This window comes from Ursus americanus, chromosome 34 (assembly GCF_024610735.1).
Source record: "Ursus americanus isolate L20-20 chromosome 34, mUrsAme1.1.p, whole genome shotgun sequence".
Lineage (NCBI taxonomy): Eukaryota > Metazoa > Chordata > Mammalia > Carnivora > Ursidae > Ursus > Ursus americanus.
In genome coordinates this window covers 11,951,539-11,975,701 of record NC_142160.1, presented here as the reverse complement: position 1 = coordinate 11,975,701, position 24,163 = coordinate 11,951,539, and the positions used below count along the sequence as shown (strand labels likewise).

At 47.5% G+C, this 24,163-nt stretch overlaps 1 protein-coding gene across 3 annotated transcripts; it reads left to right on the top strand.

Moving 5' to 3' along the window:
• Positions 1-432: 432 nt before the first annotated feature.
• On the top strand, positions 433-23,930 carry KLF9 (KLF transcription factor 9). 3 transcript variants are annotated; one of them, XR_015722940.1, is made up of 3 exons: positions 433-1,896; positions 4,335-4,637; positions 5,603-8,981. XR_015722940.1 is itself a non-coding variant. In XM_087858841.1 (2 exons), exons 1-2 carry the CDS (start codon positions 1,392-1,394, stop codon positions 4,544-4,546), a joined length of 717 nt encoding a protein of 238 aa, XP_087714967.1. In that variant the 5' UTR covers positions 433-1,391; the 3' UTR covers positions 4,547-8,981. The 3 variants fall into 3 exon arrangements, 2 of the variants coding, with proteins under 2 accessions (XP_087714967.1, XP_045628309.2); XM_087858841.1 differs by having other exon boundaries at positions 4,335-8,981; XM_045772353.2 differs by lacking the exons at positions 4,335-4,637; positions 5,603-8,981 and adding an exon at positions 22,184-23,930 and having other exon boundaries at positions 451-1,896.
• The last annotated feature ends 233 nt before the right edge of the window (positions 23,931-24,163 follow it).

The following is a 24,163-nucleotide window of genomic DNA, read 5'->3' as shown; positions in this document are numbered from 1 at the left end:
AGATGAATTAGTCATAGTCAATGCACTGGATAGAAGGATTATTAAAAATCTCTGAAGTATGCTGCATCCCCAGACTGAAAAAAATGAAATGATGCTTTCTCATTTGTGTTTATTCTTGGGCAACTTGGCCTGACATATTTAGTTGTTTTTTTTTTTTTAAGTATTGACTCGCATTGCATTTTTTCATCACCCCTGCCCTCGCATACATATCTCACTTTTACTACTAGCCACACAAAACACAAGGATGTGTCCAGTTTCACTACAGCTCTTGGCATTTACAAGTGTGGAGCGCTTGCTTTCGGAACGCCCTTCTGATTGGCTGAGCCAATGTCAGTGACATCAACCAACTTACTTTTGATTGGAAGGCTGGTTGCTGGGACTCTAGCGTTTGCAGGAAGTCACTTAACTGTTTGCAGACTGGAAAACCGAACCTGAAGTTTTCTTTTGTCACGGGAACGAGCGCAAGTGACTCGGGAAGGTGTGTCCCACTGCTCCGCAGGCGGGAACGCGAGCCCGGAGCCCGGAGCAGCTACCGTACGGAGAGGCGCTCCCGAGGATGAGCAGCTGCTCCCTTCCAGCCTCCCGGCTGTTACCCTTTTAAATGTCAGCGTTCGAGGCTGTAGGGGTAGCACGAGGCAGCGAAACGGAACAGTCGGATTGGCCGCACGCCTCAGTTCTAGACGCACCTCTCCACCGAAAGGCCTTTCTGACTGGCAGGGGGAGAAAGTAAACAGAGTTGAATCACCCTCCCCACTGGCCAATTGGAGGGGGTTTGGATTGTGACGTGATGGGATTCTGCGAAATTGTTACTGAGCAAGAGAATGCCGGAACGGTGCGGACCGGCAAAAGCAGGGGCTCAGAAGGCGTCAGTGGACTGGGGGAAAAGTGTCTCTTAGACCCGGAGCTCGGTCCGGCCCTCGCCACCCGCGTCGGGGTGGTCGGGTGAATGTCCCGGGGCTTTGGCTCGACGGAGAGGCGGCCGAGGGCGTGTACCTCTCTTGCAGTTTCCTCTCCCAGCGCCTCGGGGGCGTTTTCAAGCGAATAAACTTGCGGCCGCCACGTGTGGCATCTTTCCAAGGGAAGCCGGCTCGGAGCGGCCGGCGCGCCCGTCGGGGGGATCGCGCCGGGCGCGGGGCGCGGGCGGCGGCGAGCGGCGGCAGCGCGGCGGAGCCCGGGGCCGTGGATGGTGCGTGCGGAGGCGCTGCCGGTTACGTAAAGATGAGGGGCTGAGGTCGCCTCGCGCTCCTGCGAGTCGGAAGCGCCCCGCGCCCCCGCCCCCTTGGCCGCCGCGCCGCGCCGCGCTCGTCGTCCGAGGCCAGGGCAGGGCGAGCCGAACCTCCGCAGCCACCGCCAAGTTTGGCCGCGCCGCCGGGGCTGCTGTCGCCCGCACCATGTCCGCGGCCGCCTACATGGACTTCGTGGCTGCCCAGTGTCTGGTTTCTATTTCGAACCGCGCTGCGGTGCCGGAGCATGGGGGCGCTCCGGACCCCGAGCGACTGCGACTACCTGAGCGCGAGGTGACCAAGGAGCACGGTGACCCGGGGGACACCTGGAAGGATTACTGCACGCTGGTCACCATCGCCAAGAGCTTGTTGGACCTGAACAAGTACCGACCCATCCAGACCCCCTCGGTGTGCAGCGACAGTCTGGAGAGTCCGGATGAGGATATGGGATCCGACAGCGACGTGACCACCGAATCTGGGTCGAGTCCTTCTCACAGCCCGGAGGAGAGACAGGATCCTGGCAGCGCGCCCAGCCCGCTCTCCCTCCTCCACCCTGGAGTGGCTGCGAAGGGGAAACACGCCTCCGAAAAGAGGCACAAGTGCCCCTACAGTGGCTGTGGGAAAGTCTATGGAAAATCCTCCCATCTCAAAGCCCATTACAGAGTGCATACAGGTTAGCGGCGTCTCCCTCTCCCACCGAGCTCTGGGGTTAGTTAACCTTTGGCCGGGCAGTCTTTCTGGGCGTTAAGGACACCACACTCGGCCTCAAGGGTGCCAACATTTTGGATAAGATGCTGTTTAACTCTTGAAATGATTGAGCCGCGTAGAGACGGAAGGCTCCCTTTCTCCTTAATTGTCTCCAGTCTCTAGAAGCCATGGAGAGCATTAACCTGGCAGGCAGAGTGAGTGCGGAGTGCCAGCCCCTGTGCGTGGCTTCTCGGGGAGTGGTGCCGCCCCTCCGCGGCCCGCCCCGCCCCCAGGACTCCCGCACCCCACGACCGTGGGGCCACCCCACCTGGGCAGGCGCTGGCATTGGGGAGGTCAAATGGCGTATCTTTTATTTGATTCTCTTGAGGGATTGCAGCGAAATGGCCAAAACCTGGGGAGAAGCGGCACACTTTACGTGGAACCTTTTAGAGATGACTAAGGACTCATTTAGCTGTATGCTTGCTACTTTTCAGGGCTTGCCAAGGTGGTTTTAAATTTGGCCAAGAGTCCCCAGGGAGGTTTAAAATAACACTGCTTCAGGCGGCAGAGGAGTTTGATCAAGTGATGGTTGGTGGGTTAACTTCATGACTAGTTAGCCTTTTTAATGACATTCCATAGCTGATCCCCTCCCCCCCCCAATGATTGGTGGCACCCTGTACCCTGAAATGTTAGCGGGAAGGTGTGGTCCTTGCCTGAGGTCAAGGCTCAGTAGAGAACTTGGGCCTAGAGGCCTGGAAGGGTCTCTCCCAGGGAGACCAAAAGGCAAGGGCTGGCCAAAGGAATGTGGTCAGAAAGACAAATGCAGAATAAAACGGGCTTTGGAGGCTTGCAGAGCCCTTGGTCAGCCAATTCTGCTGGTTCTGTTTAACATACTCCGAAAAAGTTGCAAAGGGCTGGGCTGTGCTATCTCACCATCTTTAGTAAGGTTCTTTTACAGCTGCTGTTCTGATGAGAAAGCACAGGACCTGATCCTTTCATGGCACTTCTTTTCCTTCGACCCTCTGACACCATATTGAAGAGGCTGTTGGAGTTACTTAGCAAAGGATCGTCATTTTGGGGTGTAATTGTTGGTGCTTTTAAGACGAGGCCCTGGGCCTGTGGTTTTAAAATGATCATTCGTTGGTTTGGTTTGGTTTTGCTTTTGAAAAGCAAGGCCACGTAACTGCATTTCAGATTTTATTTCCTTTGGACGGTGTCTCTTGTGGAGGTGGCTGCTGGCACAGGAGTGCCACGGAGTTTCCTGCGTGGTGAATGCACAAGTCTGTTTGGGGTTGTCATCTAAAGCTGCCCTCAAACAGCACAGTTGGAAGTTTGTGTCTGTAAGGCTGTCGCAAGGCAGATGCGTGCCTGAATTGGGGGATGTGACCTTTAGCGTGACTCCCCTGGGGTGAAGCAGGGGTATATTAACCCGAGGGTGTTACTCACCAGCAGCTGTTGGGCGGGCCTGGCCTCGTCAGCCATGTTTCCCGGGTTCAGTGGCTCACATCGACACCCACTGCCACCTTGAGCAAAGGCACTTTCTCCTTCAGGGAGCTGCCCCTGGGCGGGTGGCCGGGGAGGCCTGCGGGGTCTCTGTGGGAGCTACCTGAGGCTTTCTGTCTTAGAAAAAAGATTCCTAGAGTTCTGAACCATTCAGCTGAGTGATTTTTCTCAGGCATTTATAGAAATGGCTGCTTCTGTGTGCGTGCATGCGTGGTGCTCTTTAATTCTCCATAAGGCAAGCTGGCTCAGCTGTTCCAGGAGAACCTTCTACACAGGAGTGGAAAACCGAGTGAAATGTTAATCCCATTTTAAATGCTACAGCCGGTCTTTTGAAACTAGTGATAGGGTGCTAGCAGGTGTCTTGTTTATGTTTTGGGGCTCTGTAACACCAGGACACTGTTGAACAAAAACCTCAGCCTCTGTAAATATTGTGGGAAGCATGCTCCTACCCAAGAAGGTATGTGTCAAGGATCCTCTGAATAAAAGACTCAGAGGTCTTGTGCATTTGGAAGTTGCAGATTCAGCCTCAAGTTAGATTGTCTTGGGGAGGGGGGGAAATGAGGTGAGGAACTTCCTGGTTTTTTCTTGTTGTTGTTGCTGTTGTTGTTTTTCTTTTTGCTCGTATTAAATCCAGAAGGTAGACCTGAGATAGCCCTTGGAATGTCTGCATTCTGTGAAGATTTTAGCAGCTAAAATTCCAGCCGCACCCCCCTGCTCCGTGTGGCCAATAAGAGTCCTTCGTGCTGCTTGCTCGCCTCCTAGAGCCTCCTACAGCTCCCACTTCCACAGACCCAGTGGCTTTAGAAGTTGAGTCATTTAAACAAAATGGTATTTGATAAGCCAGTGCAGCTACTTCTCTTTCGTCCTGAGCGAAAACAACAATTCTGAGTTGGGTTCCCCTTTGTCCTCTTGTTTTCCCAGGTGGGAGAAACTTCAGCAAGTTACTTCAATTCCAAGGTTGCAAACTAGAGGCCTGCCGCTGGGTTGGCTTTGCAAATCTGTTTGGCTTGGCCAACACAGAGTTAATGAAACATGTAATTAGTTACCAACATCTGAAAATCGGAAGATTCGGCACAAATCCAGAGTCCTGGCATCTCTGGAAAAATCGATTGATCAGGCAGTACTGGGCCTGAATGCCTACCCAGCAACAATTGGCTTGAGCTGACCGTTTTTTTACAGGGCAGCGTCCTTTATTTTAATCATTTACATCATCTCTGTTGGCGTGTAAGTTTACTACCCTCTCTTGTTTGACCCTCATTTTCTTAATCCACTGGGTAGGCTCTTATCACTGACCCCCTCATAGGTTCTTCTGCAAAGATTAAATAACATAGACAAAGCACCTAATAGGATCCCACGTACAGAAAGCCCTCAAGAAATTCTGGATCTTATAGTTTGTGTGTAATAGAGAGTTTTTCCTCCAAATCAGGAACCAGGATAAACTTATTTTTAAGTGGTACGTCAGTTTACGTTTTGTAATACTATGGTCAATTTGCTTTTCTTCAGCCTCTGGCTTATATATTCTTCTCCAGTAACGTGCCTCTAACATTTAAGTAGCAGATCCACGGTTAATCTGAAAAATGCCACAAATACATTCCTTTTCATTTCTGGACTTTTGGGACACTTTAGAGGTTATTTATGGTAACATTTCAGTTTAACAATTAGACCCATTAAAGTGCTTTGCCTGAAAACACATGGAACATATATATTTTTTTAAATGTGAGCAATTTGAAGTTTATCCTGTGACACCCCCCCCATAGACCCACACCCACATCACCACCGTCACCCATGTGCCCGTGTGCACACACATGCACGCAGAAGTCCTCTCAGAGCCCCCACATCTACACCCACACACTCCTCCCCACCTCAGAGCACATACTTCAAACGGCTCCACAAATACCCGTTCACTCAGAAGGACCTCTGCCATGCCCATGTCTCCTCAACCCCCATGAGCACTAAAGAAAAGAAAAAGAGTTTATCCTATTTCCTGACTTTGTGGTCACCTTGCACAGTTATGTATATGTGGGGGGGGTATGTTTGGGGGAAGGAAACAACAACATCCAAATTCCAGATCAAAATCTTCAGAATCAGCTAGTGTAGACTCGTGCTAGGCTGGCATCCCAATGATAGAGACCTTAGGCTTTACTCCCGTGCTGAGGACCATTTTACTTTTTCTTTTTTTTTTTTTTTAGAAGGACTCAGGTCAGCGCTCCCCAAGTGATGACAACGGGTCGAGCATGCGGACACTGGTTATATCAGTTCAGTTCTACAGAAAAAGTTTTATAAACAACAATTTTTTTTTTTAAAATGGAGCATAAGGATCATTTGTGTAAAATTAAGAAGACACAGTGTTGCAAAACCGCCAAGAGCGATTGCTTCTTTTTCTCCTTCTCCTGCTTGCACATTACCCTGGGATGTTTGAGACTATCTGGCAGAAGGGATCTGGAGGACCCTCACCCTGGAAGGTCTCCTCCAACACTGGAAATAGGTGTTCTGGCCTCTTTAGAAATGTCCATTCAGCCAGGATGTTCCCTCCCTGAGACCAAAGGTTGAAAATTTTGCTAACACAGGGGCCGGGCCTTCCCTGAGCCTCTCGTACTCTTCTCCTTTAATACTGTAAAAACCTTTAGAGTCAACTGTTTGGTTCAGGAGCGTCCAGTGCTATCAGAGGTGCGAGAAAAGACCCATTCCATTCCCCGGGAGGCAGAGGTTCAGGGACAGGGCAAGGTCTCACTTTGGCTGCAGGCCCCCCAGACTGGGGGCCTCAGTTCACAAGTAGCTTCCGGACAGGCTGTCCATTAGCCCATGTCCAGTCTCCGCCGCTTTCTCCTCTTCCTAAGTAGGAGGGAGGCCCTGCGTGTCGGTCCTTGAGGAGACAGTCTCTCTGCCCTGTTCTTTCCTTAGGGCTCCCCAAGTGATCTGCATTGTTGTATTTCATAACCTGACATATCTCATCCAAAATACATTTACAGCTTAGCCCGAGTGGGGCTTGCTTGCACAGGTAATAGTTTTTCTACTTTTTTCCCTCCCGCCGGTTTTCTTTCCCCTGAGGAGACTTTAGACATTTTTTCCCCATAATCGTCCTCCCCTCCCATGACATTTTAGTGCCACGGGAATACTGTAGAGCTGTTTATGTACTGTACCCCTTTAGAATGCGCAAACCACTGTGATAGCTAAGACTTTTTTCACCTGCCAAAGATCTGATTTTTGCCCCCTTGGGGCAATATCCACCCCAATCCCCAGGGAGACTGTCTAGACACAACCTCATGCATTCTGTCAGGGAAAAATGACAATCTACATTCGAGAAGAAGGCAGAGAGCTGAAAATGGCCTCTAGCTGTAGAGGATGGAAGGTTTCTAAGGATCGCAAGGATGGATTCCTAAAGGGATTGCTCCTGGGTTTCAGACAAGAGGCTAAAACGCCCTCTATTCCAAGGAATGGTGGCCCAGACAGCTGCCCCAGCCCCAGCCCGATGCTGGGATCTCGCCCTGGGGATTGAGGCCTTTCAGGGGCCCCAACTGCTCTTTGTTGCCAGTCCCCGAGGTAGGACACGTTGCTCCTCTTCCTCACTTCCCCCTGTCCTCGGATACCCTCCATCCAGCTGTCCTCGCAGAAACAAAGCGGGGTTGCCTTAGAAAAGCTTCTGTTGCTGGCAAGGTTACTATTTCACAACAGAAGATACACATGGAGCAGAGTTACAGGATGAAAACATTATTCCGCTCTTTTCCCCTCGGAGCTTGGATGAGTGGTGAGACGAGGGAAGGGGACAAGTGGGGGGTCGGGAGGAGGTGGAGGAGCAAATATGGAGCTGTTTTGATGGCAACACTCCATTACCTTCAGACGCAAAGATGTAACCTGAGGGAAATGAATTCTTGGATTCTGAACATAGGGTCAGATTTATATGCTTGTCTTAATTGTTGATGCTCATCCCAAGAACTAGTCATTCTGCAACGTCTGTGGGAAATTCCCAGCTCAAACTTCCCAGGGAGAACTATCATATGACATATTGGGAAAGCCGCTGACAATGGTCTTCCTTAAGAAGTTCATTGGGAAGAAAAGTGGGCGGATGGGTTCCAGTATTCACTCTTCCAGGAGCCCCTAAAACAACGTGGTGTGAGCTGGTTAGTGTCGGCTTTCTAGGCCATCAGTGTGGTTTCTGAATGCCTTATGGTCACTAGCATTCTTGATTTAAACAAACAAACAAACAAGACAAAACCAGCTTTCTCATTTCCCTTAGTCTTGACTTCCAAATTTTTCGGGTTTTTTTTCACTCCCCTTGGCTGTTCTGCAAGCTTGGAGAAAAAGCTTGCAGCCCTCCAGGCCTCCCCCACATCCGACCCTCCCACCTTATCCTAATGTTTCTCCAGCAAGCCCAGCGCCCACTGAAGAACGTAAATTAGTGCCTAGTAATTGGTACAAAGGCACTTTCTGTTTCTATGCAACACACGCAAAAAGGAGGGGCGACGGAGAGGGGGAAAAAAAACCCACAGACGGTTAAAAGGAAAGAAATGGGATCCTCTGCAGTGGTCTGTGAACAATCTTGTCTCTCGCTCCGCCCCACTTTTTGTTGGGAAGCTAGTCACAGGCCTAGGCCAGCCAGATCAGAAATCTTGGTGGCAGCAGCTGTCAGTATCGAAAGAAGAGAATTTGGAGCTTGGAAGTGACCTTGAGGGGTCATCACATCTATCATTTTGCCTGTAGAGGAGGGTCTGGCCACCCTCTCAGGTATGGGGATTGTTCTGTGGAAGCACGTTCCCTTGGAGGGTTCAGAGGCTGGCCGGCTGCCCTGACAGCCATGTGACTTTGGGCCCAGAGCCCGGTCTCCTGGGGCCCGGGTTCCTTCAGCAACACAAGAGGGCGCCCTGGACTCTGAAGGGTGGTTGAAGGCGTGCTAAAGGCCCAAGCTTGGCCTACGGAGAGACTTCGCCTCATTGTGAATTCTTTGCAATTCTTTGATCTGAATTCTTTTCCCCACGGTCTCCCGAGAATTCCAGTCTGTGGTTAACATTTTTTAAATCCTGGATTAAAGAGCTGCTTCAAATGAACCAAGTTAACCTAGCAAAAGGGCACAGGTGGAGTCAGCCCAGGACCTCTGCCCTTTTATTATGGGAGCGGCACACTGTGAGCCAGCCTGAGGCCAAGTGCCAGCGAGATTTCCTACTCCGCCCTTCCTGGAGCCCTCCTGAAACTTTAATACCTTTTTGGTGCATTAAGGCCAAGAGTAAACATTTGTCTTATCCTGGCCTCAAGCAGTCCCCTCAGCAAATAATAGGACTCACATTATTATTCATAGAGAATGCCTACCCCACTAAGGGAGTGAGGTACATACATTTTTTATGTGTGGGATCTTCCAAGGCACTCTCTTCCATTTGTGCTCCAAGCCCACGTTTATGAAGGTGCACCCACAGGCTTCCCTTTGAATCTGGGTGCATCATGAGATACGTTAGCCTCTGGAATCCTGAGGAGTGAATGAACATCTGGATCTGAAATTCAAGGATTCTAGAGCTGCAAGAACCACCGGCTAAGCCTGGGGCCACTGGGTGGTTCGAATTTTTTTTTTTTTTAATAAAATTGAGAGCAATCACAAATTTGAACAGGAGAATGGAATTCATCCCTGATTGAGCCTTTTTAAAAAGCGAGGACATTATTTACATAGATGAAAATAAAGAGAGGGGAGCTTAAGCCATGCAAAATTAATGGCCAGGATTTGAAATGCAGGCAGCAGTGTTTTGTATCAAACATTTTTCCAAGGCGAGTCTCTGTCGTTTTGGAAGTGCGTGCCTCCCAGAGTCAACTGGAACGAAAGTGGGAACCGGTGGGGCAGGCAACGGACAAAAGCTTTGCAGACATTTCAGAACTGGAAAGAATTCTATAGATCATCTTGGTTCAAAGGGAGGGAAAAGAAGGTTTCCCCAGCTCTCCCTTCCAGGGGGCCAGCTTTGATGAGGTAGAGGCAGTCAGAAGAGTGTGTGATGGGGAGACCAGGCCACTCTAAGGAGCTCAAATGCAGGGCCTCTCCAGGGCGGCCTCAGTAGGGAGAGCAGTCAGAGCATGGGCGTCGGGGCCCTCAGCCCTGTGCTTGAGTCCTGCCTCTGCCACTCTTGCGTATGATGAAAACTCTGAGCCTCAGTGTTCCCATCTGTAAAATGGAGTTCAGTGATTCGACCGAAGTTGTTCTGAGACTAATTCTGATTAGGCTTTGAAAGCATTTTGGATAGTGTCCCTGTACACCAAGAATTATAATTAAAAACAATTTATAGATGTTGCCCAGATGCCCTTGAGGTTCCTAGAATTTTTGTTTACAATTCCAGAGCAATCCAGCAACAGCTCATTCGTTGAAAGAATATTTATTTATGGAGCGACTGTTAGATGCAGAGAGCTGTCCTAGATGTTGAAAGCAGGTACAGTGAACATTGTGAATAATAGTAATAATGGAAAATGAGTAATATTAATAGTAGCAATAATAGAAATAGCAATAACATCCAGCATTTATTACATGCCAACTTCTAAGCCAAATGGTTTACGTACATCGTCATATATAAACTCATGAAAGTCCTATGAGATAGAAAAGTACTCTTGTTTTATAGGAGGAATTAGACTTGGAGTCAGTTATCTTAGTTCAAAGTTACTCTGGGATTTTCCTAGCATGTTTCTAGCTACCTGGAGTTATGTATGAATTGTTATTGACCTGAACCCCTTGGGGTCCACCAGTGGGAAGAGACCCTGTCTTGCATGCCTCTCCTGGATTTGGCCCCAAAGCCACCAGTCCTTAGCTCTCTACTCTTGCATTCTAATTCTGGCACATTGCTGGTTTTTAATGAACCTTGGTTAAGAATATCTACAGAAATCTTGGACTCTGACCAAACCTATCCTATATTTTCTAAGAGCTATTCAGAACCTGCTTCCTTCCTATTGAAAAAGACACCAGTTCTGGGTCCACAGCTGTATTAGTCAGGACTCTTGGTTGCAAGCAACTGAATCTAAACTTGGACTGGCTCAGTAAAAAAAGAGAACTTTATCGGTTCAAATTATCCACACATCCAGGGTAGCTCTCGTTTCTGGTATCTCTGGTTTCGGGGCCTTGGCGTCTGGCTCTCTCCCTGGCTAAGCTCTGCTGTCCTTTGCTTTGGCTTCATTCGTGGGCAGGCTGTCTCTGGATGGTGGTAAGGTGGCCGCCGGCAGTAGCGGACTCCCAGCCTGCCAATGCAGCAAAGAAAGAAAGTTCTCCTTTCCTAATGATTCCAGCAAAAGTCTCGGGCTCCAGTCTTCATAGCTGAGTTAGAATTTTGGGCCTGTCCCTGAACTCAATCACTGTGGCATGGCTAGGTCACATCGAAACTCTGGGCTCGGGGCGTGGGGTCACCTCTCCCCCCAAGAATTATATAGACTCAGAGTGGAGAAGGGGTAGTTTCCACAAGGAAATTCAAGGTGTGCTATTAACTACCCCAAAGAAGCAAAGGATTTCAGACAGGCAAAGCCAGCAGATACCCTCTCTATCTGCCCACATGGAATTATAGACAGGATGTTCCAAAAAGCAGAGGTTTGACAAAATGAGAGACAGATTCGTATGAGAGAGAGCATTTCCTCCTCCCCTTTGAAGAGAAAGAACTCAGCTATCTCTGGAGTTCCTCCTAAAAGATAGGCCACCAGTGCATGTACTAAATGGTCTTGGCAGAAGATAGATGGTTTCAACATGCATTTCCTGCGCTCACGCTCATACTTCATACCTCTTCAGCGGTCATTGTAGAAGCCAGTACCCAACGCCTCTCACGGAATGAGGTTAACAGCAACAGTGTGGTAAGCGGCACCATTCACTTGGTCTTAATTCCAGTTGTCTGTCTGTCTTAACGCTCGGGGAAATGAATTGTGTTTACATGAATGTTGGTCGCCCTGGGTGTGAACAGATAAAGGCCTCATCTTCACAACCATGGGCTGTTTATACGACAGTTCCCGTTGGGATTCCGGAGTCTCTTCAGCGTGCGTCATGCCCCACAAAAACACCGTAATAAATTGTTAGGCAAAAACTAGCTCTTAAAAATAACTTACAGAAAACACACAAAAATGACTAAAATTCCTGCACTGCTATAATTCTACAGTAGTTTTGTACCACTGCTGTTTTAATGAAAATAAGCAGAATGACAAGCGAACAGCCGGCTTTTCCTCGGTGTTGTTACACGTCATCCCCGTGGCCAGCCACGAAATGCTTGTCTAGGGAGCTTTATCCCTCCGAAGCAGGGGTTCCCCGTGTAAAGAAGCGGGCTCTGCCCCTCCAACCTGAGTCGTTTCCCTCGACGTCCTGCTGGCTTCCACATGGCAAAGCTCTGCCCGGGAATGCCTGCCCAAGGAGGGCGGGGGGAGCTGGAGGGGGGCTGCTTGCAGAAGGTCAGGCCGCTCAGCCCTGTGAAGCTTTGTGGTCTTTGGTGACAAACACTGGGTAATAGGAATCCATGGCTCATCCCATTAAAGCTCGAAAAACTATTTGATGGTGGCCCATGTGGCCTGTAGTCATCACAACCTTACTGTGGGGCCAGTGGTGTATAGAGGTTGAGCCCAGAGGGAAAAAAGCTGACACCATGTGCTGGAGAAGCGTCACCAGTCACTCAGAGCCACCTCAAGGGCCACAGTCTGGCTGGTGGGTAGAGCAGGCATTTTTCTAACCAGACAGCAGTCTTGTCTCCTGTATTTTTGTCTTCTGCCCATTGCTTGATCCTTGCCAAAGGCGTCAGCTCTCTGGATCGCGGTTGCTCCAGACTGGGAGCTGAGGATGCTACCTATAATTGTACCTAAGAGCACAAATGGAAAGGGTTATCCTTGCATTTGCGAAGGATGCCAGAAGTCTCAGTGGCCCTTGTAAAGCAACGGTGTGCGTCGGGCACGATTTTCCCAGTCACAGACGTGGGGTGTGCAAACATGTCACTGTCCATAACCAGAACTGAGTTCTTGAACACTGCCCCGCGTCCTGTCCCCCTGCCCCCCAACTTTGGGCTGTTGGTGGAGAAATTTTATCTTGAGTCCTATTCAGGTCTCTCTTCACTTCTCTATTGAATTGTATTCTTTAGGTAAATGTTTGCAAAATCAGAGTTCTCTCTCTGCCTCCCATTGCCTTTCTTTCTCCTGGGAGTGATCTAGTATTTGGTAGGCAAGAAGTCCTCCTCTCTTTTTTTTTTTTTTGGCATCCTGGGAGGGCTTCGACATTGCACACGATACTTTGACCTTGATGATCTCCCCCGGGGTGTCATGCACTAGCTTAGGTCTTGATCCTCATGTGCTGGCTTCCTCTGCTCAAGAGGGCCTCTGGACAGTGGCTCCAGGTGGTAGATCCTTGCAATCTGTGACTCAGGACCCCTGGAGCATTCTCCTAGCTATGCGGTCCTGGGCTCAGGAGCACACAGTCCCTTTCCCCACCCTACATTTGGAAGGGTGAGACTGTGAAGCATGCACAGAGACCCTCCTCTCAATGTGGCTGTCTGACTCTGCCAGTCAGGTGCCCTGGCACTGGGGGACAGGGGGGACTTCCCCAGAGGGGCTGGTGCTGGCTCTAGGCCAGGCAACAGTGGCCACCCTGCAGGACTGCCCACACCTGTTACTAACAGGACAGTACAGAATGCAGGATATTTCTTAGGGACCTCTACATCTGTTCTCTAAACTCAGCCCCTCCAGCCTCTCTCTATAGCTCAGGTCTTGGTAGGAAGCACTGGCCAATCAAGAGACTTGAAATTTAAGGACTTCCGGGATCTGCTTTCCATTTTTAAAACTCTAAAGCTCAGCAGCACATATCTGTTTTAAACTGTAAATGCCCTCCCTGAGCCAGTCCATCTGGAAAGAAGAGCCTGGGAGTAAGAGAGTGAGAGAAACATGTGGCATAAGGCTCTCTCTCCATTGATTTAGGGCCTTTGCTCTTCTCTCACATCCAGTCTTGTCTCATGTTCCAAGCTGAAGGAGGCGTTTGAAAACTGGTTCTCATCCAAGCATGTCCTTGGACAAGTCATCTGCCCTCCGAGTTGGCTTTATCTGCCAGGTTTGACAGGTTTTAATTTGATGGTTACAAAAGTCACCCAAAATGCAAAGATTCAAAGAATCTATGTTGTCAGGCTAGTTTTGCCATGAAACGTTTCTATCCTGCTCAATGTTTAGTGGGTTCATTTATTATTTCTCTTTCCCACAAACAACTGGGCAGAAGCAGGGTATGAGATGGACAGGAAGAGCGTGGGCATGGGAGTCAGCCAATCTAGGCCCGGACCTAGCTGTGGGCTTGTGGGGAGGTCACCCCACCTCTGCCAGTTCAGAGCTGCTGTGATGGGGCCATATGACTGAGACATCGGGACATTTCTCTTGCTAGGTTGAGAACCCAGAGTCAAGAATCTGGTGTCCACCATCTCTCCTTTTGAGGTCCCAGCACATGAGCTAACTCCCAGATCAGTTGAGGTCGGGGACACACAAGCAATATTCAGACAGGCTTGCTTCCTAGACACTAACATCAAGTACTTCATGACAGATGTTACAGACACACGCCCACTTCCCAGCTCAGAACCTAAAGAATGAGACAAGCTGCTTTCCACAGATAAACACAGGGGACAGGAAGTAAAATCACACATTCAAACTCTGAAATGACTCTGTTGTATCAACAAATAAAATATAAAAAGAAACCTAATCACAAGAAGGATTCAGAGAGGGACGAAGAGCAAATGGCAATGTAATGGGATGGCATTGAGGCAGGATGATTCTTCCAGAGCCGACGAAGTGTTATTTTTTCAGTACATCTCCATGTGCAGGTCACAATATTTCTGGCAAACAGGAGACTTTTGATTTTTCTTTTGAGTTTTGATTTCTTGATTTTTGAGGTCATACTCAGTTGGAACGATTTATGCAGGGAAGTGTAGAATTGTTTACGCCCAAAGATGGCCTGCACACCTCCTCCGTCAGGTGCAAGGTGCTGCGGCACTCGAGGGTCATGGACATGAAAGAGAATAGAACAAAGGCTCATATCCTGTACCTGCGAGTGAGCGTTGCTGTCCCGCAGGAACGAGGACAGTTGATAATGAGCAAGGGGGTGGGGGTGCCTCAGGCCCGGGGTCAGGGCAGGTCTGTGTGGGTGTGCGTCCCACCAGCCTCATCTGTGAACGCTGCATTGGACCCTGGGCTTTGCACTTCTGCACGCTCACGCTCCCCTGCTTCCCAGTGAGCTCACCCCTCGGTGAGGCAGCCTTGCCCTTACTGTCTATGCAGCTCTGAAGGCAGTTCCTTTCTGTCTTTGTGGGGGCCATTTTCCTTTCACATACAGAAAAAGTAGGAGGGGAGGGGGTGAAGGAGGAGTGAGGAAACAGATGAGGGATGTTCTGGAAGTTTCTTACTTTCTAACAGTTTGAGAAGGAAACAGAATGATACTCCTTTCTTTGGTCTTGGACACCAGAGTGTTATTTCTCAATAGAGAGTAAATACCTGCCCCCCTCCCATTCTCTGTGTAGAATATGTTCTTGATCAACGATCGACCCATTTGTGGAAAACTGTAAAATCATTGCATCAGTTTCCTTTGTTTTGTGTAAGACCTTTTTCTGACTGTCTCAAAAAAGAAATTTGAACTTAACTGTTTTTAAAAAACCAGAAATATAGGAAAATTACAGAAAGAGTTACTCTTTATCCCCCGTGACCTGTAGATAGCTGCTGTTCCTATTTTATATATATTCTTCCAGGATTTTTTCTCTCCATGGATGATGCACTACATACATACACAGCTGATCATACACTGCTCTTTTCTCCTGGTGTATTGCCAACCGGTTTCCATTTCGTTCTGTAACAATCTAGTACCTTTATAACAAGTACACATTATTCCGCTGTATGGGTACACTACAATGTATCCAAACTGCTTCTCTATTGTTAGTTGTTACCAAGTTTTAGCTTTTATGAACAACGCTGGTATCCCTGTACACGTCTGTGTTCCTATCTAATTATTACCAAAAATAATTTCTAGACGAATATATTGCCATATAGCCCTAGATCAATTATAAGACCCACCTATGCAGTAGAGGTCTGTTTCCTCATGCCTCCACCAGTGATGGATCTATGTACAAACCATTTTTTTTTTTAAAGCATGGAGCTTGAACTCATGACCCTGAGATCAAGAGTCAGATGCTCAACTGACTAAGCCACCCAGGCGCCCCATATGCACATACTTTTTAACATTTTCACCATCCTGATATATATTTCATTGGTGTTTTAATTGGCCCATTTTGATTACTTGTGAGATTAAATATATTTTCATATATTTATTTATTGGCCATTCGTATTTCTTATTTTACAAATTACAAATGTGCATCCTTGCCCAGTTTTATTAAACTGGGTTATTAATTTTGATTTGTAAGTGTCCCTTTTGTATTACAGATTTTAACCTTTTGTCTTATGCTGCAATTTCCTTTATTAGTTCACCATTCTGACTCTTAAATTTTTTCACTTATGTGAATTTTTACCATGCAGAAGTTTAAAATTTTTTTAAGTATTTCACAACTTCTTCAAAGAGGATTTTGCCTTTGGTTTCATGTTTAGACAGTCTCTCCCCATTCCAGAAATCTAAAAATAGTCACCTATATTTTCTCTCACCTCTGTGGGTTTTTTTTTTTTTTACATTTATGTATATAGCTCATTTGGAATTTATTGAAGAGAATGGCCTAAGTTAGGGGTCCAGATTTAATTTTTCAGATGTCTATGAGGTTTATTGAATTAAACATTCATTTCTTCACTAATTGGAAACACCCCATCCCTATTGAGTCTTGGGTTTATTTTCAGACTTGACTCTGTTCCACTGAGTTGTCTTTTCCTGTGCTGGTCTCGCACTATCTTAATTATTGCAGCTTTAATCATACATTGTAATAACTGGTATCACAAGTGTTCACTTATTGTTGTTCTATTGCAAAATTTTCTTGGCAAGTTGAGTGTATTTATTCTTCCAAATTCACTTTAGGATCATTTTGTCAAGTTCAAGAAAAAAGAATTTCTATGGTATGTGTTAATTTCATAGACAAATTTGTACAGCATTGCCATATTCACACCATTGAGTCCTACCCTCTGAGAACATGAGAAGTGTTCCATTTATTCATTTTCTTTTATATCAGGGTCTGATGATTTTCTTCATGCAGGTCCTGAACTTTCATTGTTAGGCTCATCCTGACCGGCTGTGGTTAGCACATAAGAAAACCATTGTGCTTTCATATATTTATACCTAAGAATGCATTTTTTAGTTTATATTACTCTTTTTAGGTATTTTTCTTCGACTTTCCAAATAGAAAGTTGTATTAGCTGCAAATAATTCTTCTATCACCTTCCCCTTTCAATGATTTACTTATTTTGTTATCTAATTGCACTCACTAGCATTTCCTGAACAGCATTAAGTAGCGATAGTGATGGGGACGGTGTCCATTCATGCCTCGAGCTTGACTTTAATAGAATGCTATCTTTATTTTACTATTGACCTTGCTGGGGAAGGGTTTCGGATCTATATTTTTCTATCCTGTTAAGGAATTATTCTCTTATTTTCCTAAAAGCTTTTATTAGGATTGGATGTTGAATTTTATCAAACACTATTTTGCATTTTTCGAGGGAAGATGGGGGGGGGGATGTATTAGTCTGTTAAAAGGGAGATATGATTATCAATATGATTTTCTAATATCAGATTATCCTTTTATCTCTGGAATCCTAGTTGCTTTTTTAAATCAAAACCCACTATTTTTTCCTCCAGAAGAGACCCTGATTTTGGACATCTGCAAGAAACTCTAATTCTTAATTGGCATTTTTGGAGTTCTGTTCTGAAAAGGAGGCCTCATGACCTTAGATTTGTTTTACTAGATAGTTATTTTGCTAGAAGCCATGGGAGGTTCAGATTTTGTATTTTTAACCTTCCTGCCTTGATTAAGGTTAGCCCATTTTAGGCTCTCCTGTGGAACTGTGGAAGGGAAGGGGAGAAAAGCCAGGTGGGAATGGGTGTGTTGAGAACATAGGCCTCCCAGGCCCTGAGCCAGTATCTCAGTGGCAGCCTATCTGAACTCAAGGGAGCCTGGACAAGGTTGAGTATAACCCGTTGGCAATCCCCACACTGTCCTCTTTCTCCCTCTGTATGGAGAACTCACCGCTTGGCGTTGTCGACTAATACCAGGTAGAGTGGAGGTTTCTTCTTAAAAGCAATGAGCCGTCCTTTGTGCTAAGTAGGCAAGTGCATAGCCAGCAGGCTCTACTCCACTCCTCTTGAACCCCTTGGAGGCCCAGGAGACTTCTGGAGGCCTGACCTGTCTCTGCAAAGAAAGGCTTTTACACACCAGGTGTGGTATTCAGTAGCCGTTTTGATCAAGTTTATTTTATACTCTGAGCCGAGTCTGTCAGCGAGAGGTGCTTAGCTGGTTGCTGGAAGGGGAGGGGAGTGGTATATAAATAATGAGAATGCAGAGGAACTTGTGGTGTTAACAGCTCTGCTCCAGTAAAGCAAGAGTTTATTGTGTTACTGCCTCTGGGTATGTTTTCCTGTAAAGGCCAGAAATAAACCACTAGTACATGCTTGTTCTTCCCCCCCTCCTCCCCTGGAGGACGGTAACTCTCTCATTAATACTAAAGACAAGTTTAAAGATTCTTTAATTGATAGTTGCTGTGCCATATGATTTGTTCGTGTGAAGAAGGTTAACTGTTCTTTTGTGGGCCTCAGCACTGAGCTGAAAGGCCTGACTTGATTTCCCCTTGGCTACTGGGTGAAGAGTTAGCCACAGGCTCTCCAAGACCTCTCTTTTCCTCCTCTGCCCATGATCTCTGGTCCCATTCAGCCTTAAATTCTGTTCCTTCCGTATGTAGGATTTCTCCATTCCATACTTTCCTAGGTACGAAACATGTATCATTTTTTAAATGATACCTTATTAGGTGTCTGTTATTAACAAACATGCCGAAGTGTATCCCAAAGTAGGTTGTATGTAGACTCTTCACTGGGTTAAAGAGGTGGGTGGTCTCAAAGGGCTACAAATTCTAAGTCCCCAAGGAGAATCCAGGCTTCCTGCACACACACATCGTTCGGCTAGCACAATGCTTTGTAAAATGTTGAATTTCAGTGCCTTTGAGGGGACAAAGCACTATCCAGGACAACCCATGAGGGAATGCACCTAGTATTTCACCCATTTTCACCATGTGTCTGGCTCCTGAAGCCACATCTGGATTTGCAAACTCTGGTGTATACCAGATACAAGTTCAAATCTTCAGGGTGAGATCATGGGTCGGCCAACTTTCTCCACAGGACCCGGTAGACTTTGTAGGCCATACAGTGTCTGGCAACTGCTTGATCCTGCTGTCAGAGTGAAAAAGCCGCGGTAGATAATAATACACAAACAGATGAGCGGGGCTGTGGTCCGATAAACTTTGTATATGGATGTGAAACTTTGAATTTCATCGCACTTTCTCCTATCCCAGAATATTATTATTCTTCTGATCCCCCCCCCCAACTATTTGGTAAAAACCAAAGTAGGAATGGTGTTTGTACCATTTTTAGCTTGTAGACTTTACAAAAATAGATGGCAGGTCAGATTTGGCCTGTGGACTGTAGTTTGCTAAACCCCTGATTTAGATCACTGACCCAAAGCTCCTAATGTTTTTCCAAAGGATCCGAGAAGAATCAAAATGATCCTGGAGCTTCTACACTAGGAATTCACTTCCAAGTAGATCTTTTTTTAAATGCTTAGAAACTTAAGGTGGAATTATACAAGTTATATGAGCCTAACAGAGGCTGCTGCTGTTGGCTCAGATTTGCTCTGCACTCAGTAGGTGGCCCTCTCTTCTCCGAAACAGGGATCAAGATGCTACGTCAATGGCAGCATCTGGGTTAGAAGCAGGAGAACAATCACACAGTGACAGCCATGAGGGGCAGTGAAGACAGTGTAGCCATAAGCTAGACTGAAGATGAATTCAATGGGAAGGGACCCTGATTACACGTGAAACATAAATCGTAAGCATAAATACTCAACAGTTCTGCACGTATTGCTGATTCAAGCTTCATGATCACTTTCCGTTGACTCTCTCTTCCATAAAGCCACCTTCCTAAATCAGAGGGAATGTCTTCTTTCTTTTCCAATCCAGAGCATAGCAGAGTGGTCTTCTGATCCATTTTCCCCACAGTGGACACAGATCCATTCCACTAAATTAACCTCTTCTCATGACTCACTTGAAAGAAACATTTGCCAGTGAGTAAGCTAAACCACATTACCACTCCTCCAAGAAAAATCACTCTGATGAGTTTTCGTCCTAACAGGCACCGAGAAAACACCGAGCCTCTCCTTTTCGTCGCTTTTCTCACCACCAAATCACAAAGCCGTGGAGGCACGGCTCCCGTACGGAGAGAGCAGTGAGGGTTGTTCTGTTCGGCTTGCTTTGGTCCTGTTTGGTTTTATAATTCATCGCTGTACGAATTCTAACTCTTCGTTATATTTTTTAACATAACATGTTTAAGAGAACATTTCTCCCATAAACCTTTTACTGGGATTAAGAGGACTTTGGCTGCAGTGTAATTCTGAAAGAGGCAGGGGTTGTCTTCCCCAGTGATCTGGGAACTTCTGAGCTGGCTTTGGTCATGTGAGCGACCTCAGCTGTACATATACATGTGCGCGTGCGTGCACACACACACACCACACACACACACACACACACACACACATTTAGGCATGAACTAAATGCTCGGCAGTATAAGTAGCACAAAAATCAGACATGATGTTGTCTTCATCCCAGGAGGCATAACCTTGTTGGGTTGTGACACCCTGCATTCCACCTTTTTGTTCCAAGTTCTGAATTGGGTAGAATGCTGTTTGATCCATTAGAAGTTGCAAACATGTGGTTTCCAGTTCCATGTTGTTGAGTTTTTCGGAGGGTTCAGTTGGAAGTGTGGTTTCTTTTTGTTTAGTTTGGTTTTTTTTTTTTTTTTTTTTGGCCCTCCTGGAGTCTTTGAGGCTCGTCAGCCCCCAGCTCAGCAAGGGTTTTATACCTAGACCCACGTATCACGAATCTACTAATACAGATTTGTTTTGCGCATATCGGGTTTCCCATAAGAACAAGGAAATTGTCCAGGGCGTGATGACCATTGCTCTGCTGAGAGAATAGCAAATAAAACCTTAGCCATGTGTGGACTGTCACGGAGATGACACAGGCTTGATTTTGTTGTGATTATCAGTATTTCTCCATCACTGGCACAGGGTAGGAGAAGCTGGGGGGAAAGGATGAGTAACATTTGGGTGACTCAGATGCGCCACACTGGACAGCCCTCGGCCTTTTGAGTCTCTGGGTTCCAGGAAGGTGGGGACAGGAGTGAGAAAACAGGCACTCCTCACACCTACCAAAGGAGTGTCTGGAGAGTTCTGTGGAAGGCACGAGCCTGTGTGCCCTGGGTCTGTGAAGCAGCTGCTTTGGGCTGTACTTGAACGAGGTGAGAAGTAGGCAGGCAGGTGCTCACAAGAGCGGCACACAAGACTCTCTCACCTTAAACAGCTCGTTCTGCCTTTCAGCTTGTGTGTGGGTCCCGCAGACGTGGCCACAGGCCCTCTCCTGCCACTGCAGGGACCAGGAGGCCCCAGTGCTAAACTGATAGCGTCTGGAGGGTGAGGCTTAGCTGCATTTTAACTAAGTGGGAGGTGGAGACAATATGCTGGATCTGAGGAAAGCAACCACCAAGGAGGGGCTGCTGGAAACACCAGCCTGTTTCCTCATCTGTGAAATGGGCCCCCTCCATGGGGCGTCCTGTGAGAAATCACTGAGATAAGGCAGGTGAAGCCCTTAGCTCTTACTATTTTAGAATAATGTTAATTCTTTTATGAGAAATATGGAAGACACTGGGACTGCTTTGTCTGAACAGAGATAAGAGAAAGACATGAGAGCTATCTTCAGGTATTTAAAGGATTATTATGTGGCAGAAGGAACAGACGTATTTTTTCTATAAGACAATATGACTTGGGGCACCTGGCTGGCTAAGTTGGAAGAGTATGGGGCTCTTGATCTCAGGGTGGTGAGTTTGAGCCCCACGTTGGGCATAGAGATCAATAAAATAATGATAATCATAATGAAGACAATATGACTTAAAATACCGCCTTCACAGGGAAGCACATCCCATGTCTCTAAAAGTCTTTGCTACCAAGATGCTCAGGAACAAGCAGGCTTTCTTGTCGGGCGCTGGCCTCCCTGTCACCAGACCGGCCCTGACAGAGGCTGGGTGGCCACGACACTCGGGAGCCCGACGGGAAACACCTGCTCCAGGTGAGAGGTCCGTTGGACTAACGCCTCAGTCCTACGGCGCCAGCAAATCCAGCAAAGGGCTAAGGTTCCTGACTCTCTGGGGGAACCTATGCCGCCGGCCACCGCCCCCCCCGCCCGAATAATCATCATAATCGCCAATGCTCTCAGGGATCCACTGGGTATAAAACAGCAAGTTCCTTTGCTTGGAGAACATAATTCTCGGAAAGTTCCTCATGGTATTTATTAGTCTGTTAGGTCCACCGAGGGGGTGGCTTACGCGACAGAAATGTGTTTCCCAGTGTGGGAGGCGGGAGTCCGCAGCGCCGGCTCTGGCCCCACGTGCAGTCCCGTCCTGAGGTCCTGGGGGTCAGGATGCCACCCCGGGGTTGCGGGGTGCGGCTGGTGGCACGGGGTGCGGGGGTGGACACGCCACCAGCCCACGGGCCTCGCCTGCGGGGCCGTGCGGCGCGCGTCCCGGGGGTGGTGGCCGCGCTCTGCGACGTCGCTGTCTCACCCGCGTCCTGTCCCCCTCCTCGCAGGTGAGCGGCCCTTCCCCTGCACGTGGCCAGACTGCCTTAAAAAGTTCTCGCGCTCGGACGAGCTGACGCGCCACTACCGGACGCACACGGGCGAGAAGCAGTTCCGCTGCCCGCTGTGCGAGAAGCGCTTCATGAGGAGCGACCACCTCACCAAGCACGCCCGGCGCCACACCGAGTTCCACCCCAGTATGATCAAGCGCTCGAAAAAGGCGCTGGCCCACCCCTTGTGAGGGGCCGGCCGCGCCCGCCGGACCGAACTGCTCCCGGCGCCCGGGGACGCGGCCGGCCGCGAGGGGGCGCACCGCCGGCCCCCGGGGCCCCGCGCTCCGGCCGCCCCCTCGTTCCTCTCCCCGCAGCGTTTTCTACAAAGCACAGCGTAGCCGAAGATCAAAGTCCACACTTGGTCCCCTTGCAGAGGCAGCTCCGAACGTCTCTGACTGTCGGAGGGAAGGCGAATGCTTTCTCTCTCTCTCTCTCTCTCTCTCTCCTTTATTTTTTTTGGGGGGGTTGAAGGGGGGTGGGGAGGGGGAGGGGGAGGGGGGCAAGGCCAAGACGGGGTAGAGTTTTAAAGATTCAACACTGGTGTACATACGTCTGACCCGGTGAGCGGACCTGTGGCGTCACACGGTGATTCTGGGCCCTTTCTGCTTGCTCTCTCTCAGAATTGTTTTCTTACCTTTTCGATGTAATGACGAGTGTGCTTCGGTTTCTTTAGCAAAACCACTCTCTTGAATCACGTTAACCTTTGAGATAAAAAAAAACCACAAAAACCGACAAAAAACACGCCATAGCACAGCTGTCTTTATGCAAGCAAGAGCACATCTACTCCAGCATGATCTGTCATCTAAAGACTTGAAAACAAAAAAAAAAAGTTACTTATAGTCAATGGGTAAGCAGTCTGAATTTAAACTAATCAAGACAAACCTCTAAAAGGTTACACTAAGTACAGAACTTTTAAACCTTGCTTTGTATGAATTGTACTTTTTGAACATAAGCTGCACTTTTATTTTCTAATGCAGAGGATGAATAAGTTAAATAACGTGCTTTAAGGATAGAAGCAGACATTCTGTTTGGAACCACGTTATAATCTGCTTTTTTTTTTTTTTATAGTATACACATTTCCCTATGAAATCATGGCAGAGTTGGGAGGGCAGAATACATACGACAGATGCTGAAGGAGAAGGAGGGTAGTATTTTTTTTAAAAAAATTCAAAAAGAACACACAGAATTTTAACTCTATTAACTTTTCCAAATTTTCCGATCCTTGTAGTTAACATCACCTTACTGTTCTAATGCCACGACGGGAGAGGGTTTTGACTCTGTTGGGTTTTATTTGAATGGGTGCGTAACAGTAACTTCTCTGGAAACACCGATTTTGTGAAGAAAAAGTGTGTTGGTCTCCTTCCCATGTTCCTACAAACTCCCACTAACAGGTGCAAGAGTTACGTAAAAAGGGAAAGGGAGCTGACATTTGAGAAGAAAAATATATCCCTGTAAGTAGTGAGTCCCAAGGGAAAATACCATGATGATTTCCAAGGTGACTTCAGAAGTGTCCCTTTCGGAGAACAGAGGCACACGGAATGCGTGTGAATGAAAACCCATCACTGTATCTTTGACATCAGAAGCCTCACCACTATATATCTTGTATCCAGGTGTCTACAATGGCCTAAACCACTACATCCATAAAATGCCATTTACCTGAAAACTTAATTTTGGCCTTCACGTGGTCAGAGAAAAAAAAAAACAACGAACTGTTCTCATAGCGAAGAAGAAACCTCAAGTAAAGGGAGTCAGCAATGATCGTGGGAGAAATGTTTACATTTTCTTTTGTCAGAAATCATGCTTTCTGGCAATTTTATCTGCTATTCAAAACAGGGAGCTACGGTGCACTCTCGTTTATACATGTGCTGTAAGCTGTGTCGTGTAAACTTCGGGCGCCTCCCCGTCAGTGAACTGGTTCCTTCACCCGACACATGCTCG

What these genes read in the sequence shown, in the direction of transcription:
- KLF9 (XM_045772353.2), top strand. Translation starts at nt 1,392, where the DNA reads ATGTCCGCGGCCGCCTACATGGACTTCGTGGCTGCCCAGTGTCTGGTT. An exon ending in CCATTACAGAGTGCATACAG is followed by an intron (nt 1,897 to 22,183) that starts GTTAGCGGCGTC and finishes CCCTCCTCGCAG; the next exon opens with GTGAGCGGCCCTTCCCCTGC.